Source organism: Apodemus sylvaticus, chromosome 4, assembly GCF_947179515.1.
Source record: "Apodemus sylvaticus chromosome 4, mApoSyl1.1, whole genome shotgun sequence".
NCBI lineage: Eukaryota > Metazoa > Chordata > Mammalia > Rodentia > Muridae > Apodemus > Apodemus sylvaticus.
This window is the reverse complement of record NC_067475.1, coordinates 103,204,930-103,224,189: the sequence shown is the minus strand read 5'-3', so window position 1 is coordinate 103,224,189 and position 19,260 is coordinate 103,204,930. Positions and strand designations below refer to the sequence as shown.

The 19,260-nt window shown below is 41.6% G+C and overlaps 1 protein-coding gene across 1 annotated transcript in view; it reads left to right on the top strand.

Moving 5' to 3' along the window:
• The window catches only part of Kcnab1 (potassium voltage-gated channel subfamily A regulatory beta subunit 1), a 274,528-nt gene that overhangs the window by 190,695 nt on the left and 64,573 nt on the right, over nucleotides 1-19,260 (top strand). Inside the window, exons 4-7 of the mRNA XM_052180406.1 lie at nucleotides 615-694; nucleotides 2,499-2,543; nucleotides 5,063-5,107; nucleotides 7,059-7,102. Coding sequence (XP_052036366.1) covers nucleotides 615-694; nucleotides 2,499-2,543; nucleotides 5,063-5,107; nucleotides 7,059-7,102 — 214 coding nt within the window. The remainder of the gene's footprint in view (nucleotides 1-614; nucleotides 695-2,498; nucleotides 2,544-5,062; nucleotides 5,108-7,058; nucleotides 7,103-19,260) is intronic.

The window sequence follows — 19,260 nt, the reverse complement described above, 5'->3', positions numbered from 1 at the left end:
ACTGTGCAGAGCTCTGATCCATTCCAGCCTGAGCCCAGAGGAGCTCCCTCCCTCCCCTGTGTTGACTCAGCAGCAGCGCCAAGATGATGCCCATTGTTCCACTGAACTGTGGGTGGCAGGAGCTTTACCACAGTCATGATTGTTTGGCCTGTGATTCATCAGCACAGTTGGCTAGGCCTTGAGGAAAGTCACAAGCTTTTAGGTCAGGAGTCATCCAACTGCCAGAAACTATTGGCTTGCAGAAAGGAGTTGAGAGATGGAGTCAGCTTTGATACAAATGACTCTCTTTGTCAGCAAGATTAGATGTCACGGAGGGTGTTGTCAAACAAGGTCTTCCCAGCAGGGTGGGAAACACAGATCTGAGCCCCTCAGTGCTCCATGGGAAACCAAACGCACACCCCAGGAGTGGGATTACAGTCCACCCTGTGTCTGAGGGTAGAGGATCGCCTGCCCTGTGCTTCAGTCTTTCCTCCTTCTCTTGTCACTCACTACAGCTGAGAAAAGCAGAAGTAGTTAATGAGATCTCCAAGTGAAAGACAGATAAAGGATTTAACATTGCTTCCCAGCTAGGAGGATGCCTGGCATTTCACACTGACCCTTGCATCCTCTTGCAGGTTGCTGAACGGCTGATGACAATTGCCTACGAAAGTGGGGTTAATCTCTTCGACACAGCTGAAGTCTATGCTGCTGGGAAGTGAGTCAGAACAAGTTTTTGTCTCTCGCATGGCATCTGTGGAACCAAGAGGGTGTGCTCAAACATTGCTGTGGCATTGGCAAGGAAGGGCTGCTCTTCTTGTACATGTATCAGCAGGCATGTTCTTCCTCAGTCCAGTGCTGCCATTCATGAAAGTTCTGATTCCTTAATGATGCCAAGAAATCAACAACTTTTACAGGTGGGCACTTCAGAGCCTATTCTGAGGGCTGTAGGCTGCAGAGAGACCTTGCTGTGGTGACAAGTAACTTCTACAGACTTCCTTTGGACCTGAGCCTTGGCTTGGCATTCTAAACATGGCTTGCTAAATTAGAACACATAGCTGATAGTCCATCAGGCCAGCTCACCAAGCACATGTCACATAACATAACTAGTGCACTTTAGAATAGGTATGGAGCCCTGGTCTCCTGGAATGAACGTGGGTGTCCAGCTACCATCAGGAAAGGAAGAAGATATCCATGGTAGAATACAAACACACCAGGCTGGCTGCCCTCCCTCAGGCCAGTTACAGTAGAGCTGAGGCTTGCCGGGTTAGCTCCAAATAATCTCAGAGCTTTTTCTTACTTTCCTTCTTCCTTTTCAAAGACCTGTCTATGTTTAAGGAGACCGTCAGAGGGCTTGAGCATCCACACCTATGTTGTTTATAATGAATCCAAGAAAGGAAAGGAGAAGTTATACAGCCTTGCTCCTTTCCACAGGCCCATTTTTCTGGGGGGCTTTTCTCTTGTTCAATCCCAAACAGGCTAAAGCTGAGAAGGGGAACTCAGTGATTGCAACTCCTCCTGCGAGGGACAGTCATTTGAATCATTAGTCATTGATGGCCACTATGGAACTAAGATAGGCTCCCAATATCTAAGGTCAATATAACAACAGCCAAACAAGGGGTAATGAAAAAGATTCCAGTACCACCCCATGCCTGTGCATTTAGACCATTTACCATAGCTAGCCTGCATCATGGTTCCTTGGAGGTTATGCCTTCAAATAAAAGCAACTTTGGTTTACATCAAATAATAGCTAGCATGGCATCCATATTGGCTCACTGATGAACTAAGTACTACCTGCATTCACTTCTCTACTCCAACTTCTGGCAGCCCAACTGCTTCTCACGCTTAGCATCTTACTGGGAGTGGGAGGGCTACAGGAGGACAGTTTAGGCTCCTCGATCTTGGTGAATCTGCCTGGGGAAGTGGAAGTGGGGATACTTTGAGGATGACGTTGGTGTACCTTTCCACAACCCAGCCTTAGGAACAGGAAAGGTGTTTTGTAGTGTCTCCCTATATCTTAGTCCTGTGTCCTAGGACATTCTCATGTGAACCACTATAACTGCAACCCTGGACTTAGGGATATCTGAATACATAGATTCTTTCTTCTCTTCCAAGACTGGGAAGCCAGTATGTTTGGTTAAGACAGTCTGAAGCCTCTGAGCACAGCTGAATTGTTCCCGTAAAATAGATGGAAATAGGCAGTGCTGCCTCTCGTTGAACACCACCAAGTGGGATATTTTTATGAGGGACCAAGCTGCCAGATGACTCCTCTGTTTCTTATGTCAGGACCACAGGCGGTCTCCTGCCAGTGCCAGCATTTGGCAGGTGCTTCTGGGATGCCTGGGAGCAGGATTCTGCGGGCACAAGCAGAAACAGTGGAGATTGTGCTACCAGCTGAGTGTGCTTCTATTTTGGGGATCTGTAGGCACTGAGAGTTCAAAAATGGGATGGCTCTGGTGTTGGGTTGACTCTTGCTTTTCTGAGACATTGTATCCTAAGACATTGTCTATTTTCCCCTTCAGGGCTGAGGTGATTCTGGGAAGCATCATCAAGAAGAAAGGCTGGAGGTACCACATCTACCATAACTGCTAGTTTGCCTTTTAAAGTCTTACTGATTTGTGCCAGAAAAACAAAAAAATAAAATAAAATAAAATAAAATCATATGGTACTAGAACAAAAGACTGTCTGAAAAACAATCAACACTTGGTAAAGAAATAATCTACAGTAGTTTGGAAATAAATGCCAGAGAGTACTTACTTATTTGTACTTCAAAATGTACATAGCCATTGACTACAGGGAATCACAGTGTGGTTGAGCAGAGAAAAAGGAACCATTCATGAGATTGTTTGTGCATAATGAACATGATATTTTCATAGTTTTAACCGTACTTGTAATTAGTGAAGAAAGCAAGCTACAGGAAACTATCTAGACACATAGATTTATGTTCACCACTCATTCTATTAACAACTCTCTGTACAAAGATGAAACAAAAAGCCTGTGGCATAATTGCCTGGAGCTTTCTCATCTGGATACAGCTGACAACATCTGTCCTGGATGCTAGGCACTCTGACTTCTGAGTGTTCAGCAAAGTATCCACTCTCCATGCGAACTCTAAGAAACTTAAGGAATGTGCTCAGCCATCCCTTCCACCAGCTCTGTACCCAAAGCAAGTGGGAATGAGGACTGTGTGGCATTTTGGAGCTGTCATACAACATGTCATGTGTTTGCAACACAGCAGAGTCTGACCAACAACAGCTAGATGAAGACTTCCCTTGCCTGAGTAAGGAGACGCAGTGGTTTTCCCTCAGCGAGCATTGGCCCATCTTCCTTAATTGCGGAACCCATCATACATACCTTGTGGAAAATAGACTACTATGAATATTTCACCAGCCGCCTTTCAGCCTAGCAAATAACAGCTCAAGCTATTACTGTGCTATAAAAAGCTTATATGGTTCACATTTGCCTCCAGAAAACTGGTGAGAAGAAGAGCCACGCTATCCTGACACGGAGCTAAGAAAAGTGGTTCAACTAGCTGGCTCGGGTTCTGGTCCTTGAGCTGTGACTTGCTAGCTGCATTGTCCAGAGAAAGCAATTTCACTTCCCTGAGCCTCAGTTTCCCTAACTGTAAACTGGCTGTTGAGGTGCCATGCAGACCAAGTGAGAGGACAGCGAAGCCATTGGGACAATTCTGTCTTACTGTGTCACCTTCACATTATCAATCCCCACCCAGAACTGTTGCTTGCTACTTGCACATAGATGCTAATGTTCACAACCTCGAGGGCAGACAGTTTTGGGTAGAGTCTAACTTCAATGTTTGGATAGAATTACAGCTTTAGCATAATATTTGCTCCAAATAATCAAAAGAGCTCATGTTCATCTTTTATACTATTTCGATTATTTTTTGGAAGACACAAAAATGCTTGCTAAAGGAGACCTGGCTCCCCTTTGCAGATTGTTATCACCATAGATAGCAGAAGGTTCATGTGTTACTCTGAAAAGTTGCATAGCCCTTTTGGAGATGCTCAGGACCTTCCATATCTGTAACTCAAATTGCCTTTCAGGGAATTGGTAGGATGGGGTTGCTGACATTTTCAATAAGCTTTTTGTTTGGCCACCAAGTTGTTAGAACTGTGCCCGTCATTCCCCACTGGTCATTATCAACCACCTATACTGTACAGTTAATGTATGCCCCATAGCTGGAGGTCTCACCTCCTCTGCAGCTAACAGAGTTAGACGTGCCTGGTATTTCAAATAATCCTAAATTTTGAATCTCAAAGATTTTATTCTAAACAGAAGTATGCCAAGCTCTCTCTGCCTCCCAAGTATAAATTATATTCCTGTAGCTCTCAAAAGACAGCTCTTCATGATCACAACACAAGAAGCTGCATTTGCTGCCCTTGAGTGGGGCTTTTGAGAGGGTTAACAAGTTTGCTGGCGTGATTTCCACATTTCCATTCCTTTAAGGGAACACGCGTGATAGGACGTTTGGTGAAGGATTTAAGCATTACTGTCTGTGAGGCTTTCTTTCATCATTCATACTTCCATGAGTCAGTCACTTCTCACTGCCTGTGAATGTGATGATGGCATAAGACTGTAACCCAGAGCCACTTGGGCCCATCGTCCTTGGCAGAGAGGAGGCTTCCTCCCAGGAAAGGTTCACAGGCAATCAACATTCTGCCAGATTCTAAATAAGTGTTAATTAGTGGCTGCTCTTTTGAGCTACCAAAGCAACTCCTCCTGTAAGTCACCTACATTGGCAGGCACCATTTCTGACCTCCAAGATCACCTCCCACTCAGCACACATTGCAACACCGTTTACCAGTCTGCTGGGCAACCCCCCTCCTTCAGGGTCTCCTACAGAACTTAGTTCCCTCCAGTCCCTTCTCTAGGGTCTGACTTCAAGGCAGTACTTCCTGGCTTCCCTTGCTCTTACATTTCGGTTCTGTGAATTTAGAACTCCACTCTGTCTTCTCTTTGATGTAAGGTGCTGTCACAAATCCTCCTGGTGCTATAATCATAACATGATTCAGTCCATCAGAACCCCACAAATTTATTCACTATTTTTCTGTGTCTGTTTGATGTACAGGAGGTCCAGCTTGGTCATCACAACCAAACTCTACTGGGGTGGAAAGTAAGTTAAAGACCTTTCATTTTTTATTTTCAATGAGATAGGAAATGACTGGCAATTCCTGCTTTTTTCCTTAGGTTTTTTTTTATTTGTTTGTTTGTTTTGTTGCCTGCTAAAGAAATAGTAATTATCTTAGGACTACATTTTAGCATATTATTCCCAAAGGAATTTAGTACATGGCCGGTGGCCCCTTGTTATTAAATGATTCGTGTAGATTTGTCAGTGTCTAACTTAGAACCATTTCCAAAAGAGAGTTCTGGATACAGGAAAATAAAATAAAGCATCACAAAAGAAAATCTCCTCAAATCTGCCAAAACTCAAAGATTTCCACAGAACACAAAGATAAAAATACCTTGTCTGTCTTGGTGTTCAAGTCTCTGATCATTTCTGCAGAGGGTTCTGAGAGAACTGATCAAAAAGACCGTCTCATTGGGGAATAGCAGAAGCTATGCCTCTGTCACTCAGCAACAGGACAATGAAAGAGCAGTCTGTGTGTTGCTTGATGCAGAACAAATCCACAGGCTGAGCTGGCTGCTATGACCCAGCTTGAACTGGTTGTTTAGATTATTCTGCAAGAAGCAGAGAACTGGATGTTATTACCAAACATGTAAGAAAACAACAAGCTAGTCCTTATACTGGTGCAATGGTTGGCCCGGTGCTTCTTGGAGAAATCTTGAAGATACTGGGATCTTAACAATAACAAGTCAGAAACATGCAAAACTTCATGTACTAACCTGAAATAAATAGAGAGTGTTGGCGGAGGCCTTGTGAATGTTTGTTTGATTTAGTTTGTGCTATTTCTTGTTGTTGTTGTTGTTGTTACCATCAGTTTGTCTTTTAAAATAGGAGGTCCAGGCTAGTTCTTCAGGCTTCAAGAAGGGTCCAATCTCAATGCATATGTATACACATGGGCCCATACTGCTTTGATCCTTGAGCTTGCTAATGATATGATGACATAAGACGAAATGGGGGGGCGGAGCAAGCAAGACCAGAGCGAGCAGGGCAGGAGCAAACAAGGTGGGGGGTGGGGGGCCACAAATTTAGATCTTTGGTACTATTGTCCTCTTTTTAGATAATATTGAATGTATAAGAAATGCAGGAGTTTGGTTTCTGTAATTTGACTCATGGTGTCCTTGGTTCCTCTGCAGTGGTTCCTGATACCTTACCTTGAGGGTACAAATTATTAAGAAATGAGACCAGATGCAAGAGCCACTGCGCAACAGAGACTGACTGGGGCACTTGTAAAAAAAAAAATACATTAAAAAAGGGAATAGTGGCTTACATGTTTATAGGAGAAACTGTCCAAAGGAACTGTGTTAAAGGAAAGCTTCATTGGTGCTTTATAACTCAACCACCACATCCTTTCTACTTGTCCAGGCTTCAGGGTTTTTCTGTTATATCAGAAGCTCTGTCATCAAGGGTTTGTCCTGTCCCCTTGGATGCTAATTTAAGAAATATTTGTTGCATTTTTTTTCAATCATTGTTAAATTATTTTCAACATCAAAAGTTGCTTTCAAATTTGCCATGCAAAATTTCTCAAATTTTGCATCAAATTTCTCATGCAAAAATTTACTATTTGTGCTGTGGCCACCATAGAGCAAACCTATAAACTTATGCCTAGAGTGTTTTTCTTCTCTAGATTGCTTGGGGACAAGGCCAGAAGACTGAGCTGTGTACTGGGTTCTCTAACAAAAGCATACACAGCGGTTGGCTGGTGGCGACGCCTAGAGCTGAATAAGGTCACTATACTGGCCACTCTCTTAGGCATCTCCACCTGGGGTATTGCCTACCAGCTTTCCCTCTTCTGCAGCCAGTGGCGCAGAGTTGCTAAAAATATGGTAAAAATTTAGCAGTGTAGAACAAGAAAGAATGATTATTATTCTGCATTTTGAAACAATTTTTATAAAATAAAACAGTATTCCCGAGTCAGTCACCTGCCTCTGTTCTGTTGCAGAGCTGAAACAGAAAGAGGATTGTCAAGAAAGCACATCATTGAAGGTGAGTACTACTGTTTCCATTTTATTTCAGTGTGTGGGCTCCTGTTTCAAGTAAGGTATCAGTAAAGTAGGTTCAAAACACATAGGTCCTCTGCATATATTTATGGATAAATATCTGGGTGTTCTTATGGGAATCCTAACAGTGGGAGCCAGAGCTGTCCCTGACACTTTTGCCTGCAGTAGGACATTTTTCCTCCTATTGAGCTGCCTTGTCCAGCCTTGAAATGATGGTATGTGCCTGGTCTTACTGTAGCTTGTTATGCAGTGTTTGGTTAATGTCCCTGAGAAGGATGCTCTTTTGTGAGGGGAAGGGGGTGTGAGAGACTGGAGGAAGGGGAGAGGGGGAAAAACTGCGGACAGGATGTAATATTTGAGAGAAGAATAAAAATATGGGAAGGAAAAGGTCATTTATGAAAAGAGCAACCATTGATCAACTTTCTTCCTGGTGTGCAGCTCAAGGAGCATAGAGATGTGTGAACAATTAGGACCCAACAAGGACAGAAAGCCTGGGCATGTAGCTCAGAGTTAGAGTGCCTGCCTAGCAGGTTCAAGGCTTGGGGTCAATCCTAGTAACACATTCTCATTCTCTCTCTCTCTCTCTCTCTCTCTCTCTCTCTCTCTCTCTCTCCAAGATTTTTATATCCTTATATTTATGATTAATTATTAAGGCAGAGAACTTCTCCCTCTTTGGAAATAATTTCATTCATGAAATCTCAAAATTATCAAAACTTAAAAAATAAAAATAAAGCTATCACCCCCTGTGATGGTTTGTATGTGCTTGGCCCAAAGAGTGGCACTTTTAGAAGGTGTGGTCCTATCTGAGTAGGTGTGGCCTTGTTGGAGTGGGTGTGTCACTGTGAGTGCGGGCTATAAGACCCTCATCCTAGCTGCTTGGAGGTCAGTCTCCTCACAGCAGCCTTCAGATGATTATTAGACTCTCAGCTCTGCCTGCACCATGCCTACCTAGATGCTGTCAATCTCCCACCTTGATGATACTGGACTGAATCTCTGAACCTGTAAGCCAGTCCCAACTAAATGTTTTTATAAGCATTGTCTCGGTCATGGTGTCTGTTCACAGCAGTAAAACCCTAACTAAGACACCACCACTACCATACCTCCATTTCACCCCTCCTCCATTTTGACAGTCTGGTATGTGTCCTGCACGAACTGGCTCCTCTGTCTGGCTGCACACCCACTTAGATGGTCTCATCTCTCAACAATTATCAGTCTTCGATGGTAATTAATACAGAGACTTACAACTGGTCCGCATGCAAATATTAGGAGACAGTGGTGTGCTCGCCTCTAAATGGGACATCTTTATCATAGCCACTCTTCCCAAGGCTCAGGGATCACTGAAGGAGAGAGGGTGGAAAGATTTTAAGAGACAGAAGTAATAAAAAACATCTGCTGGACATTCACTGTGAGATGGTTTTTAACTCCTACTACACTGTTCCAGTTTCACACTTTGTACACATAAACTCCCAGTGGCTGTGACTATCTGCTCAAACCCTACTCTTCAATTGATGATTGCAAGGGTCAGAAGAGTCCATTTTCAAGGATACTCCTGAAAGGTTACCCATGCTCCAGATGATTGCAGACCCATGCATATTCAGTTAACATTAAATGAATTTAATGGGTTTTAAAAGAGAACACATGAAGATTGGGGGGAGAGATTCGAAGGGAGATATGATTAAAACACATTATATACATGTATGAACATGAAAATATAAAATAGTAGAATCAAGTTGTAGATATTAACCTGGACTTTTCCCCTCAACTAAAGTATATTTTACACACAACTTATTGCTATAAAAAAAGAATTATGCAAATGATCATCTCCGTAAATAGGGTAGAGTCTAGGAGCAGTTTTAAGTCAAAGAATAAAGTACATTTCAAAACTTATTTTCTTATAAGAATATATGTCAAATGAAGTGGTTTTATTTACTCATTTATTAGTGAGTCCAAACTTCTTTTTATAATTGTATGCTTTTCCCCCTGAGAATTAGCTTTTGTGTTTTTATATTATATACATCACAGGGTGTGTGTGTGTGTGTGTGTGTGTGTGTGTGTGTTTGGTTTGGTTTGGTAGTCTCAATTTCAGGAGCTCTTTGTAAACTTCTGTTTACTCTTTTTTAATTCTCTGTGATGTTCCCCAGGTAGTGTGGAGAGACAAAATTCATCCCGAAACACCCAATTTGACAAGGAGTAGAAAAAGATAGTTCTGATATTCAATTAATTAATTTTTATTTTTATTATATTGTGTTTTATTGGGTATAGGGAGGAGTGGGGGTCCAGGGATTCAATGTAGAGTACATTATACAATTAGCGTACAGTTTATAGGAGTTCTACTCGTCCATGGCTGTGGTCCCAGTAAGCAAACTTGGGCTATTAGTCTTATCACAGGAGACTCTACCTGCTAGCACCACACAAGTTCTCAATTATTTAATTTTAAAAGAAGACTTTTAAAAGTATACCTGTCTCTCTTCCTCCCTTACATATATACATACTTTTAACCACCATGCTTATTATATAATTTCACTGTAAAGTATTTATCTGAGGTTTGTATTTCTCACTTTTTGGTATTTATTTCTATGTACATGAGCTTTGGAGACCAGCATTCAAACTCCTACTACTTATTACTATTTATTAAGTAACCTACAAATTGCTCAAACCTCTGTCTCCTTTAGTATAGCAGAGATTCCATCCTGCATTTTAGGATTACAACCTGGGGAGAAAAACTCAGTACTTCCTATGAAGTGGAACGCCCACCACATAATGAACACCAAGGGTCATTTTGTCACATTATTGTGTAATGAGCACAACTGCCTTACTGTCCTGACACTGTCCTGAGCTGGTGACATATGAGGCTGCCACAATGAATGGTCACCCCTGGCCCTAGGGAAAGCTTCCAACTTTCTCTTCCAAACACAAGTCCTGCTAAGGCTTACTGTGCAATTGGATGCTGAAGTCAAGCCCAGGCTGCCCCTCCTGGCCACCCCCATTCCTCTCTACTGTCACCAGTATGTGTCATCTACACAGAGCTTGCCAATATCCAACAACCCAGGTGCCCAGGGAGTCCAGCTGGCCAAACAGGGCAGTGTGATACTCAAAACACAAAAATTTCTTTTTAATCTAATTGGTTAGGAAAATAGATTCAGAAAATGGTTCACAAATCAGTGAATATATATATATATTCATACATTAACATTATATATATATATATATATATATATATATATATATATATATATATATATATATATATGAATGGAGAAACTTTTTGAATCTCCATTGCCTTAAGATTTGCAGGGTAAGCCAGGCAGTGGTGGCACATGCCTTTAATCCCAGCTCTTAGGAGGCAGAGGCAGGTGGATTTCTGAGTTCAAGGCTAGCATGGTCTACAGAGTGAGTTCCAGGACAGCCAGGGTTATACAGAGAAGAAACCCTGTCTTGAAAAAACAAAAAAACAAAAAAACAAAAAAACAAAAAAACAAAAAAAAAAAAAGGATTCACAGGCTATGTGTGTGTGTGATTTCAGAATTCTTTTTCAGTAACTTTTCTTCAGGTCTCATTTAACTTAATAGGAATACCTTAAATTTCTACTTTTTTTTACTTAAGGAATTCTCATAGGATGGTAACCACTTCAGCCGAAGTCTAAGCTGACCCAGATTCAGACTTGATCACAAACACTCAGTTTTGAGACCGAGACCACTTGTCACGTTGTTATTGGTGCTCTTTTGAAGTTTGTAGTTTCAGCCAAAGACAAAGGCTAATAAGTAGGAGTTAGCCCCATAGGACATTTGTATGCAAACTGAAATTAGAGAATTAAATGAATTCTGCAGAGGAGGAGCGCCATGAGATTCTTAAGCCAAAAATACAGTTTGAAGAAGTTTACACATAATGATACTTGAATTCCATTGGTATATTCCCTCTGAGAAAGGTGGCCTTATTAAAAATTGGTGATCCGTATGCATATTAAATCTAAGGAGCAAGGTTAGAACATAGACAAAGCTGGCTGACCTTGGACACCTGTGTTATTTTACAGAGTATACATGAGTTTGCCGTGTGTGTAATGTACTTTATTTTAATGTATGAAAAACCTTCTCTATGAGTCAAAATCTTCAGCATGGCCCCAGTTAGTATGATTTCCTCCTTATCTTTACAAGAAGAAAGAAGACATTTTTCCAAGAGGTTTATTATATTCTTTTTGAGTCCTAAGGTCTTTGAGGTTCTACAGTCCTCTATATTCACTAAGCTATTCCATGACCATTTTACATGACCAAGATACAAACTGTGCTTTAAAAATCTACAGATTGAAAGCCTAACATAGAGGAATTGGAATAGTTTGATAACTCACTGTGTTAGTCCATGTTCTATTGCTGTGAAGAGACACCACAACCAAGTTGACTCTTATAAAAATAAGCATTTGCGGGCTGGAGAGATGACTCAGCAGTTAAGAACTCTTTCAGAGGACCAGAGTTCAATTCCCAGCATCCACATGGCAGCTCACAGCTGTCTGTAACTCCAGTTCCAGAGGATGTAGCACTCTCTCATAGACATATATGCAGGCAAAACACCAGTGCACACAAAATAAAATAAGCCTTTAATCGGGGCTGGCTTACAGTGTCAGAAGTTTAATCCATTATCATCATGGCAGGAAGCATGGCGGCATGCAGGCAGACATGGGGCTGGAGAAATAGCTGAGAGTTCCACATTCAGGTCTGCAGGCAGGAGAGAGAGAGAGAAAGAGAGAGAGAGAGAGAGAGAGAGAGAGAGAGAGAGAGAGAGAGAGAGAGAGAGAGAGAGAGAGAGAGAAAGAGACTGGCCCTTGCTTGGGATTTTGAAACCTCGAAGCCCATCCCCAGTGACATAGTTCCTCCATCAAGGTCACACCTCCTAATCCTTTCAAATAGTGCCACCCACTGGTGACAGTTCTCTGGTGACCATTAAAATAGATGACCCTATGGGGACATTCTTATTCAAACCACCACAGTCACATTGTCAGAATAAGTACACTTCTCTTAAGATTTTACAGTCACACGCCATTGCTGTCAGCTCAGAAGATGAAAATAGGTGGCAAAGTCTCAGCTTGAAACTTTTTAGTCAGGACTAAATATTACAACAAAAACCCCTCCTTTAAAAGAATGACCATCAGTGATTTCTCAGTGAAAGAATAAATTTTCTGACCAAAGTGAACCATCAGTATTCCTTTCCCATATATCATGTTCATGAACAGTTATGTCCACTCATGACAACCATGTTTCACAATGGAATGAAATGCTACACATGAACTGAATAGACTAGGCATCTTTAATAAAGGAAGTGAGTGCCTGAGAGAACTACTACAGAAAAGAGATTGGGAGCTACATAGGGAAATCACAGACATCACTTAAAACAATATTTTTCCAAGAGACATAGAAAAGCAAGAACACAATAGGTAGATTTAATAAAACAGCATACTTAGACAGAGCTCTTGCAGATTCAATACTGACTGTTGGTTGATATATGGGTAAAGCTACAACCCTGAACAACTGCTGCACATGTAGCCATGCCCATCATTGTAAAGTTTGCAGGAAACTCATTATTTTAGAAAGTTGCACAAAAATATGAATTCTAAGCTGGGCATGGTAGTGCATCCCTTTAGTCCTAGCACTGGGGAGGCCAAGGAAGGGATGCCTCTGAGTTTGAGGCTAATCTAGTCTGCAAAGCAAGTTATAAGACAGAGCCACACTGTTAGGCTAGAAACTCTATCTAAAAAACAAAACAAAACAATAAAAGAGCTAGAGAGAATGGCTCAATGGCTAAAAGAACTTGCTGCTCTTCCAGAGTTCAGACCCCAGCACCCAAATAGCAGCTCTATAATTGTAGACTCACGTAAGCAGACACCCTTTTCTGGTATGCAGATATAAATGCGGACAAAATATCCCAATACAAAAACAAATACATCTTTTTCTTTAAAAGAACAAAATCTCAACAATATCAGAATCTAAAAGAAAAATAGACTTAGATCTATTTTCTTGTAGTCCTTTGGAAGTACATAATTTGTTATCCTGCAGACTTGAAACATTGTAGTTAACTTCTAGATAACACTCCAGGGTGGGAGCACATCTTCTTGTCTTCTGCTTCTTCAGGGCTCACTTCTTGAGATCCTTAGAGTCTTCTGCACTCATTGCAGCTGTGGCTTTAGCTTGTTATTAGCTGCTATGCTGGAACCAGGATTAATGCAATTTTGCATATCTATTTAAATTTAAAACAATGTCTAGTTCAAGCCAGCGCTCAGTAAAGTATTAGCTAAGTGAAGGTTTATTTTAACAAATCTCTAAATAGTTTTAAGGAGACAGTTGTTGAGCACTTCTTTGTAATGCTGTGATTTAACTTTTTCTCCAAGATTAAAGCATCACAATAGGAAAAGGTGGTATTCCTGACTTGGTTTCCAGTCACATGAATGATTTAAAAAAAAAAAAAAAAAAAAAAAAAAAAAGGACGGGGAAGCTCATGAAGGCCAAGAACGGTGCACTCTATAACCCCAGCATTTATAAGACTAAGTCAAGGCATTCAAGAGTGTTGAAGAAATCTGGGCTACTTAAGCAGGCAGGGAACAAGAAAGGAGAGAGAAAGAGACAGAGAAAGGGAGAGAGAGAACAAGAGGGACAGAGACAGACAGAAAAAAGGGGAGAGAGAGCGAATGAGAAAGAGACAGAGAACAGAGACAGACAGAGAGACAAAGACAGACAGAAAGGGGGGAGAGAAAGAACGAGAGAGACAGAGACAGACAGAAAAAGGAGAGAGAGAGAGAGAGAGAGAGAGAAAGAGAGAGAGAGAGAGAAGAGTGCGCAGCTGGGTGGGTGGGAAATTCCAGAAGGAGTGAGGAAGGAAATAGGGGAAGGAAAAAGAAGGAGAAAAAAGAAAGGAAGGCAGGAAAGAAGGGGGAATGATCTGACACAGTTTACGCTTTGGACAGATTTCCATTTGTGTAGTGCCACCCAGCCCCAGCCCAGTTCCTAACACTTCCTGAAATTTGTTTTCCCCACCCTAGGTGTACTCACCTGGCTCAGGCCATCAATCGAGGAGTCATAGTTGGTTTGTGTGACCATTATACCCTGTATCCATAACTATGTCCAGTCCAATTACTTCTATGTACAAGGCCCGTTCTGAGTCTGAACTCACTCAGCCAGCTTAGCTGAGCGGATGTGCTGCAGTCAGTCACGTCCTTGCTGGCCCCAGACCTCCCTTTCAGTCCTGTCTCCATGAGATCTGCTCAGCAAGCAAAGCCACCAGTTCATAGGAAAGTCAGGCCAGATCGGACCTGTTTCATCTTTTCTTCTTCACTCCCTATCATTCCTGCATCCTTTGCCAGTGTTTCAAAGTGTCACATAGAATGAAATTCCAAACACATGGATTACAAAAGACTTGCAGAAGACTTTCAGAGTGACCAGTATTGGAGATATAATTGCACACACACACACACACACACCTCAACCAGATTGGGGTCATTAACTTGACCCAGGATACAGTTCCTTCTACTCACAGATGAACACATTTATATCTCTGCCAAAATATCAATACACAGAGCTTCCAGAGAAATAATAGATAAGCCAAGAATGGCCAAATATTCACCAAATACAGTGAGGTGGACCTGTCACATCATTGTTACATATAGACATTATGGCTTTACAGAGAACACAGGCCTATAGATGGCCTCAGTGTACATGTTTGGTCCTTGGGGTTGAAGACTATCTATATATCGTTATAGTCCTAGGATCTGGCACCCTTTTGGGACAACCTGAGATTTAACACATGAAATGATAAGTGAGCTGCAGGGGTGCCGAGTCACCCTTCTCCTTCTACACTCCTTCTTGCCCACACTAATGAGACCTAGTAGGTGAGGCACATTCTCAGAAAGGAGGACACTTGTTTCCAGGGCTGGGTATGAACATAGGCATGGGCCAAAGGATACCTGTTTCCCTTCAGCCAAGAAGCTTTGGGGCATTTAATCTTTACCCGTCTCCTCTGACATGACTACAACAGTGCAATTACATCATGGTTTTGTCCAACACCTTAGACAACGTCGTTCTCTGGCATGACAGTTCTGAAGGTGGTAAATTTGTTAGCCCAGGTGCAGGTTGCAGAATTAAGTCACAAAAGGTATTGTGTTTAATCACCAAGAATGCTTCCAAACCTTGTTATGTGTCTATGTCCTATGTCCTGTTTACATACAATTTCCCCCAAAGTGGTTCATGTCATAGTACTTTTCAAGGCAAATTTCCTTTCAAGCTACTTCTTGAGTAAGCTGGTGCTATCCCAGTCATTAGCATCACCCAGCTGAGGAAGAGTTATTTGACCGCCTAACACCCGTCTGCCCTGATCTCCTCATCAAAGCTTTTAATAAGAACTACTACAGACCATCATCCTTTCTTGCACAGAAGATATTTCCTGGGCTCTATTCCAGCATTCCATTTTTTTGGTCAGAAAAATAATTATGACTGTCCAATAAACTAGTTTGAAAATCAAATTTAAATGAGCCAAGTTTAAATTTATAAGAGCCTCATTTACTAGGCAATTAATTTTATGCTTATAATAAAAGGAGAAAACCTCCAGTCTTCCCAGGGATTAAAGAGGCTGATAAGGACCTGCTGTGCCTTCTGGGAATGAGATGAAACAGTTCCCTGAAGCTGCCCTCCTTTTGGTTGCATAATAGTACATATAATACAGCCTATGTGGGAGAAGTATTAATATTAATGAAATTAATTAAATTTTCCTGACCAACGTTTAGGACAGAAACATAGCCATTGCTTGCAGATCTCCTGAGTTTCGCTCTTTCTATTATAATACATCTTACATCCTATGGCTTCTGGCATTTGGTTTCTTTCCAAAATAAAAGAAAAATAAAGCCAGATTCATTGGTACAGGCATGCAATCCCAGCAACCCTCAGGGCTAACACAGGAGGACTTTGAATCCAAGGCCAGCCTGGGAACCTTGTCTAATAATGAAAAGTAAAAAGATGCCTGGAGATGTAGTGTGGATGCAGACTGTTTGCCTAACAACCACAGCACCCTAGGTTCAAGACCTAATGTCATAAAAGGAAAACGGAGGGATCTTTAAAAGTATATAGTTTGGCAGCACATCTTTTAGGCTTTCTAAACTTTGATAGACTTAGTGCCGAGTATAACCTTTATTTGCTCTCCTATTTATATTACTGTTAAAGCATACATTTATTAAATGGATTAAGGCAGCCTAGTTTTCCCTAACTTATACAGAGAAGAACAAAGAACCTTGAAAAGAAGCTGCTTTTTATTTTAAACTTGGCTTCCAGCTATTGCCACAGTGTCACCATGGAAGGTCATTACTGGGCTGCCCAAGTTCCCACTGAGGGTGCTAGTCATCTTGAGAGAGGCCTGAGGTTTCCTTTATTGAAGCAAAGTCAGTCTTTGATATGAGTTAATGCTTCCTGGGATCAATTAACACATCATTGCATTCAACGTATTTTTCTTACTCTTTTTTTTAATTTATTCACTTTACATCCCACTCACTGCCTTCCCCAGGTCACCTTTCCCTCCATTCTCCCCTCCCCTTCCCCTCTGAGTGGGTGGAGGCCCGTGGGTATCCCCCTACCCTAGCACTTCAAGTCTCAAAGCTAGTTGCCTCCTCTCCCACTGAGCCTAGACAAGGCAGCCCAGCTAGAAGAACATCTCCCATGGACAGGCGACAGCTTTTCGGAGAGCCCCCGCTCCAGTTGTTTGGGACATACACAAAGGTCAAGGTGCACATCTGCTACATATGTGCAGAGAGGCCAGATCTGGCCTGTGTGTGCTCTTTGGTTGTTGGTTCAGACTCTGAGAGCCCCAAAAATTCAGGTTAGTTGACACTGTTGGTCTTACTGAGGAGTTCCTATCCCCGACAGGGCCTGCAGTCCTTCCTCCTATTCTTCCATAACAGTCCCCGTTTATTAAGAATGGCATATATTTGGGGGATACCTTGTGCATAAATACATGAGATAACATTCACATCAAGATAAGGACCTTTATCATTATCATTTCTTTTATTAAAAACACTCCAATTCTAAAGTCCTTGGAATATACAGTATACTGTTGTTATTGACCATTACCCTACTGTGTGGCAGTAGTCCCTCTATATATTTAACATCGTTAACTAACCTTTCCCTGCCTTCCATTCCTCAATACTTCCCACATCTAGCATCTGAAAACCATTATTCTACTCTTTTTTTAGATTTCTTTTTATTTTGTGTGCATGAGTGTTTTGCCTGCATGTATGTATGTGCACCAGGTGCCTGTAGTGTCCACGGATCAGAATCATCAGATCATATAGACAGCCAGGAACTACCGTGTGGATGCCAGGGGTTAGCTTTCTGTCTAAGCTCTGCCCACAGTTACCTGGCAACAGCCAGGTATGCCTGACTCACTGTAGAAGGGGCTGCTCGCCCCCTCCTCTCTCTCTCTTCTCTCTCTCTCTCTCTCTCTCTCTCTCTCTCTCTCTCTCTCTCTCTCTCTTGCTCTCGCTCTTGTTCCCACTCTCCCCATTCCCTTCCCCCCAGTCTCTCATGTGCTCATGGCTGCCCTCCTCTCCCCTCCCCTCCCCTCCCCTTCTCTATCTCTCAGGGGGAAGGGATGCCTAAGCATGGTCCCATGGAGCACCCCTTCCCCCACACCGGAGTGCACCTCCACCAAACATATTCCCTCTATATATATATTTATAGACACATCACTAGGAACCAGACTTAGAGAGGACCCTCTGCTCCTACTACTGAGCGTCTCTCTAGCCCCAACACAACATGTTTAAACTCTGCGTATAAGTGAGACCACTTGGCATTTGTTTTCTTATATGCTTTATGTTACTTAGAATAATGTTTTGCTTTCCATATAGGTTGTCATAAATGATAGGATATAATGTTTTGGTAGCTGAATAAAATATACATGACTTTAGTGTGTGTCTGGTATGTATGTACATATATCACATTTTCTTCATTTATTTGAGGCAATGTGTATTTCGGGCTATTTACCATTTCATAATTGAATCATGGCAGAGTTGATTATGGTGGTGGTATTGATAATGCTTTGTTATTGAATCTCTTCAATGTTCTAGATATCAGTCTTTAATAAGATGTATGTATGTACTTTTCTTCATTTCTTCATTGTGTGTATCTGTATTGCAGAATTCAATCCAGTTATACTTAAAACAGTTATTGATGGGTAAGGTCTCACCCATCATGACGGGTGCTTTCTATATTGTTTTATGATGATGTTACTTGTTTTCTATATTGTTTCAGCTCCTCATTTCTTCCCCTCTCAGTGTTTTCGGTTGTGAGTTTCTCTAGTAGTATTGTTTTATTTTTTGTTTTTTGTTATGGTGTAACCGTAGGTTTTCTCTTTGTACTTAATATTAAATATACAAAAAATATTTAGCACAAGTTATTTTGAAAATAGAGCAACTTAATTTTGATCATAAATATTAAAAATAAAGAAAACCTCAACACATGCACTGCATACTGTTTCATTTTATGTTTTTCTATTGCCTATTTCTTAAAATAGCAATGTAGTCATTTTCAAGTTTTTTGATTTTCAATCGTCAAACTAAAGATGTTTGGAGTGTTGTAATTAAAGAATTAGAAAACACTGCATCTTTCTGAAAACTTACTGTTACCTTCCAATGCTTCTTTTACTCAACCATGTCTTGTTCTCTCGAGAATTCCCCTTAGGATTTATTCTAGAGTGGATCTAAGTGGGCAATAAGTTCCCTCAGCTTCTATTTGGAAGTTATCCTTTTGTCTCCTCTTCTGAAAGCTTGCTTTGCTGAGTACACCAGTATTATTATTATTATTATTATTATTATTATTATTATTATTAATTCACTTTAAAACCCAATATCAGCCCTTCCTCTCCTCCCCATACCTCCTCCCACACAGCCCTCCCTCCCTCCATCTTCCCCTTCTGAGAAGAGGAATTACCCACCAGGTACCACAACCCCCAATATCAGCCCCCTCAACCCCACACCCCCCCCCATCAAGTTGCTGGGTGCTTGGCACATCCTCTCCCACTGAGGCCAGGAAAGGCGGTCCTTTTAGGGGCGGGGAATCTAGAGGCAGGCAACAGGCTCCGGGCAGTCCCTGCTGCAGAGCACACCAGTGGTGGTCCACGGGTTTC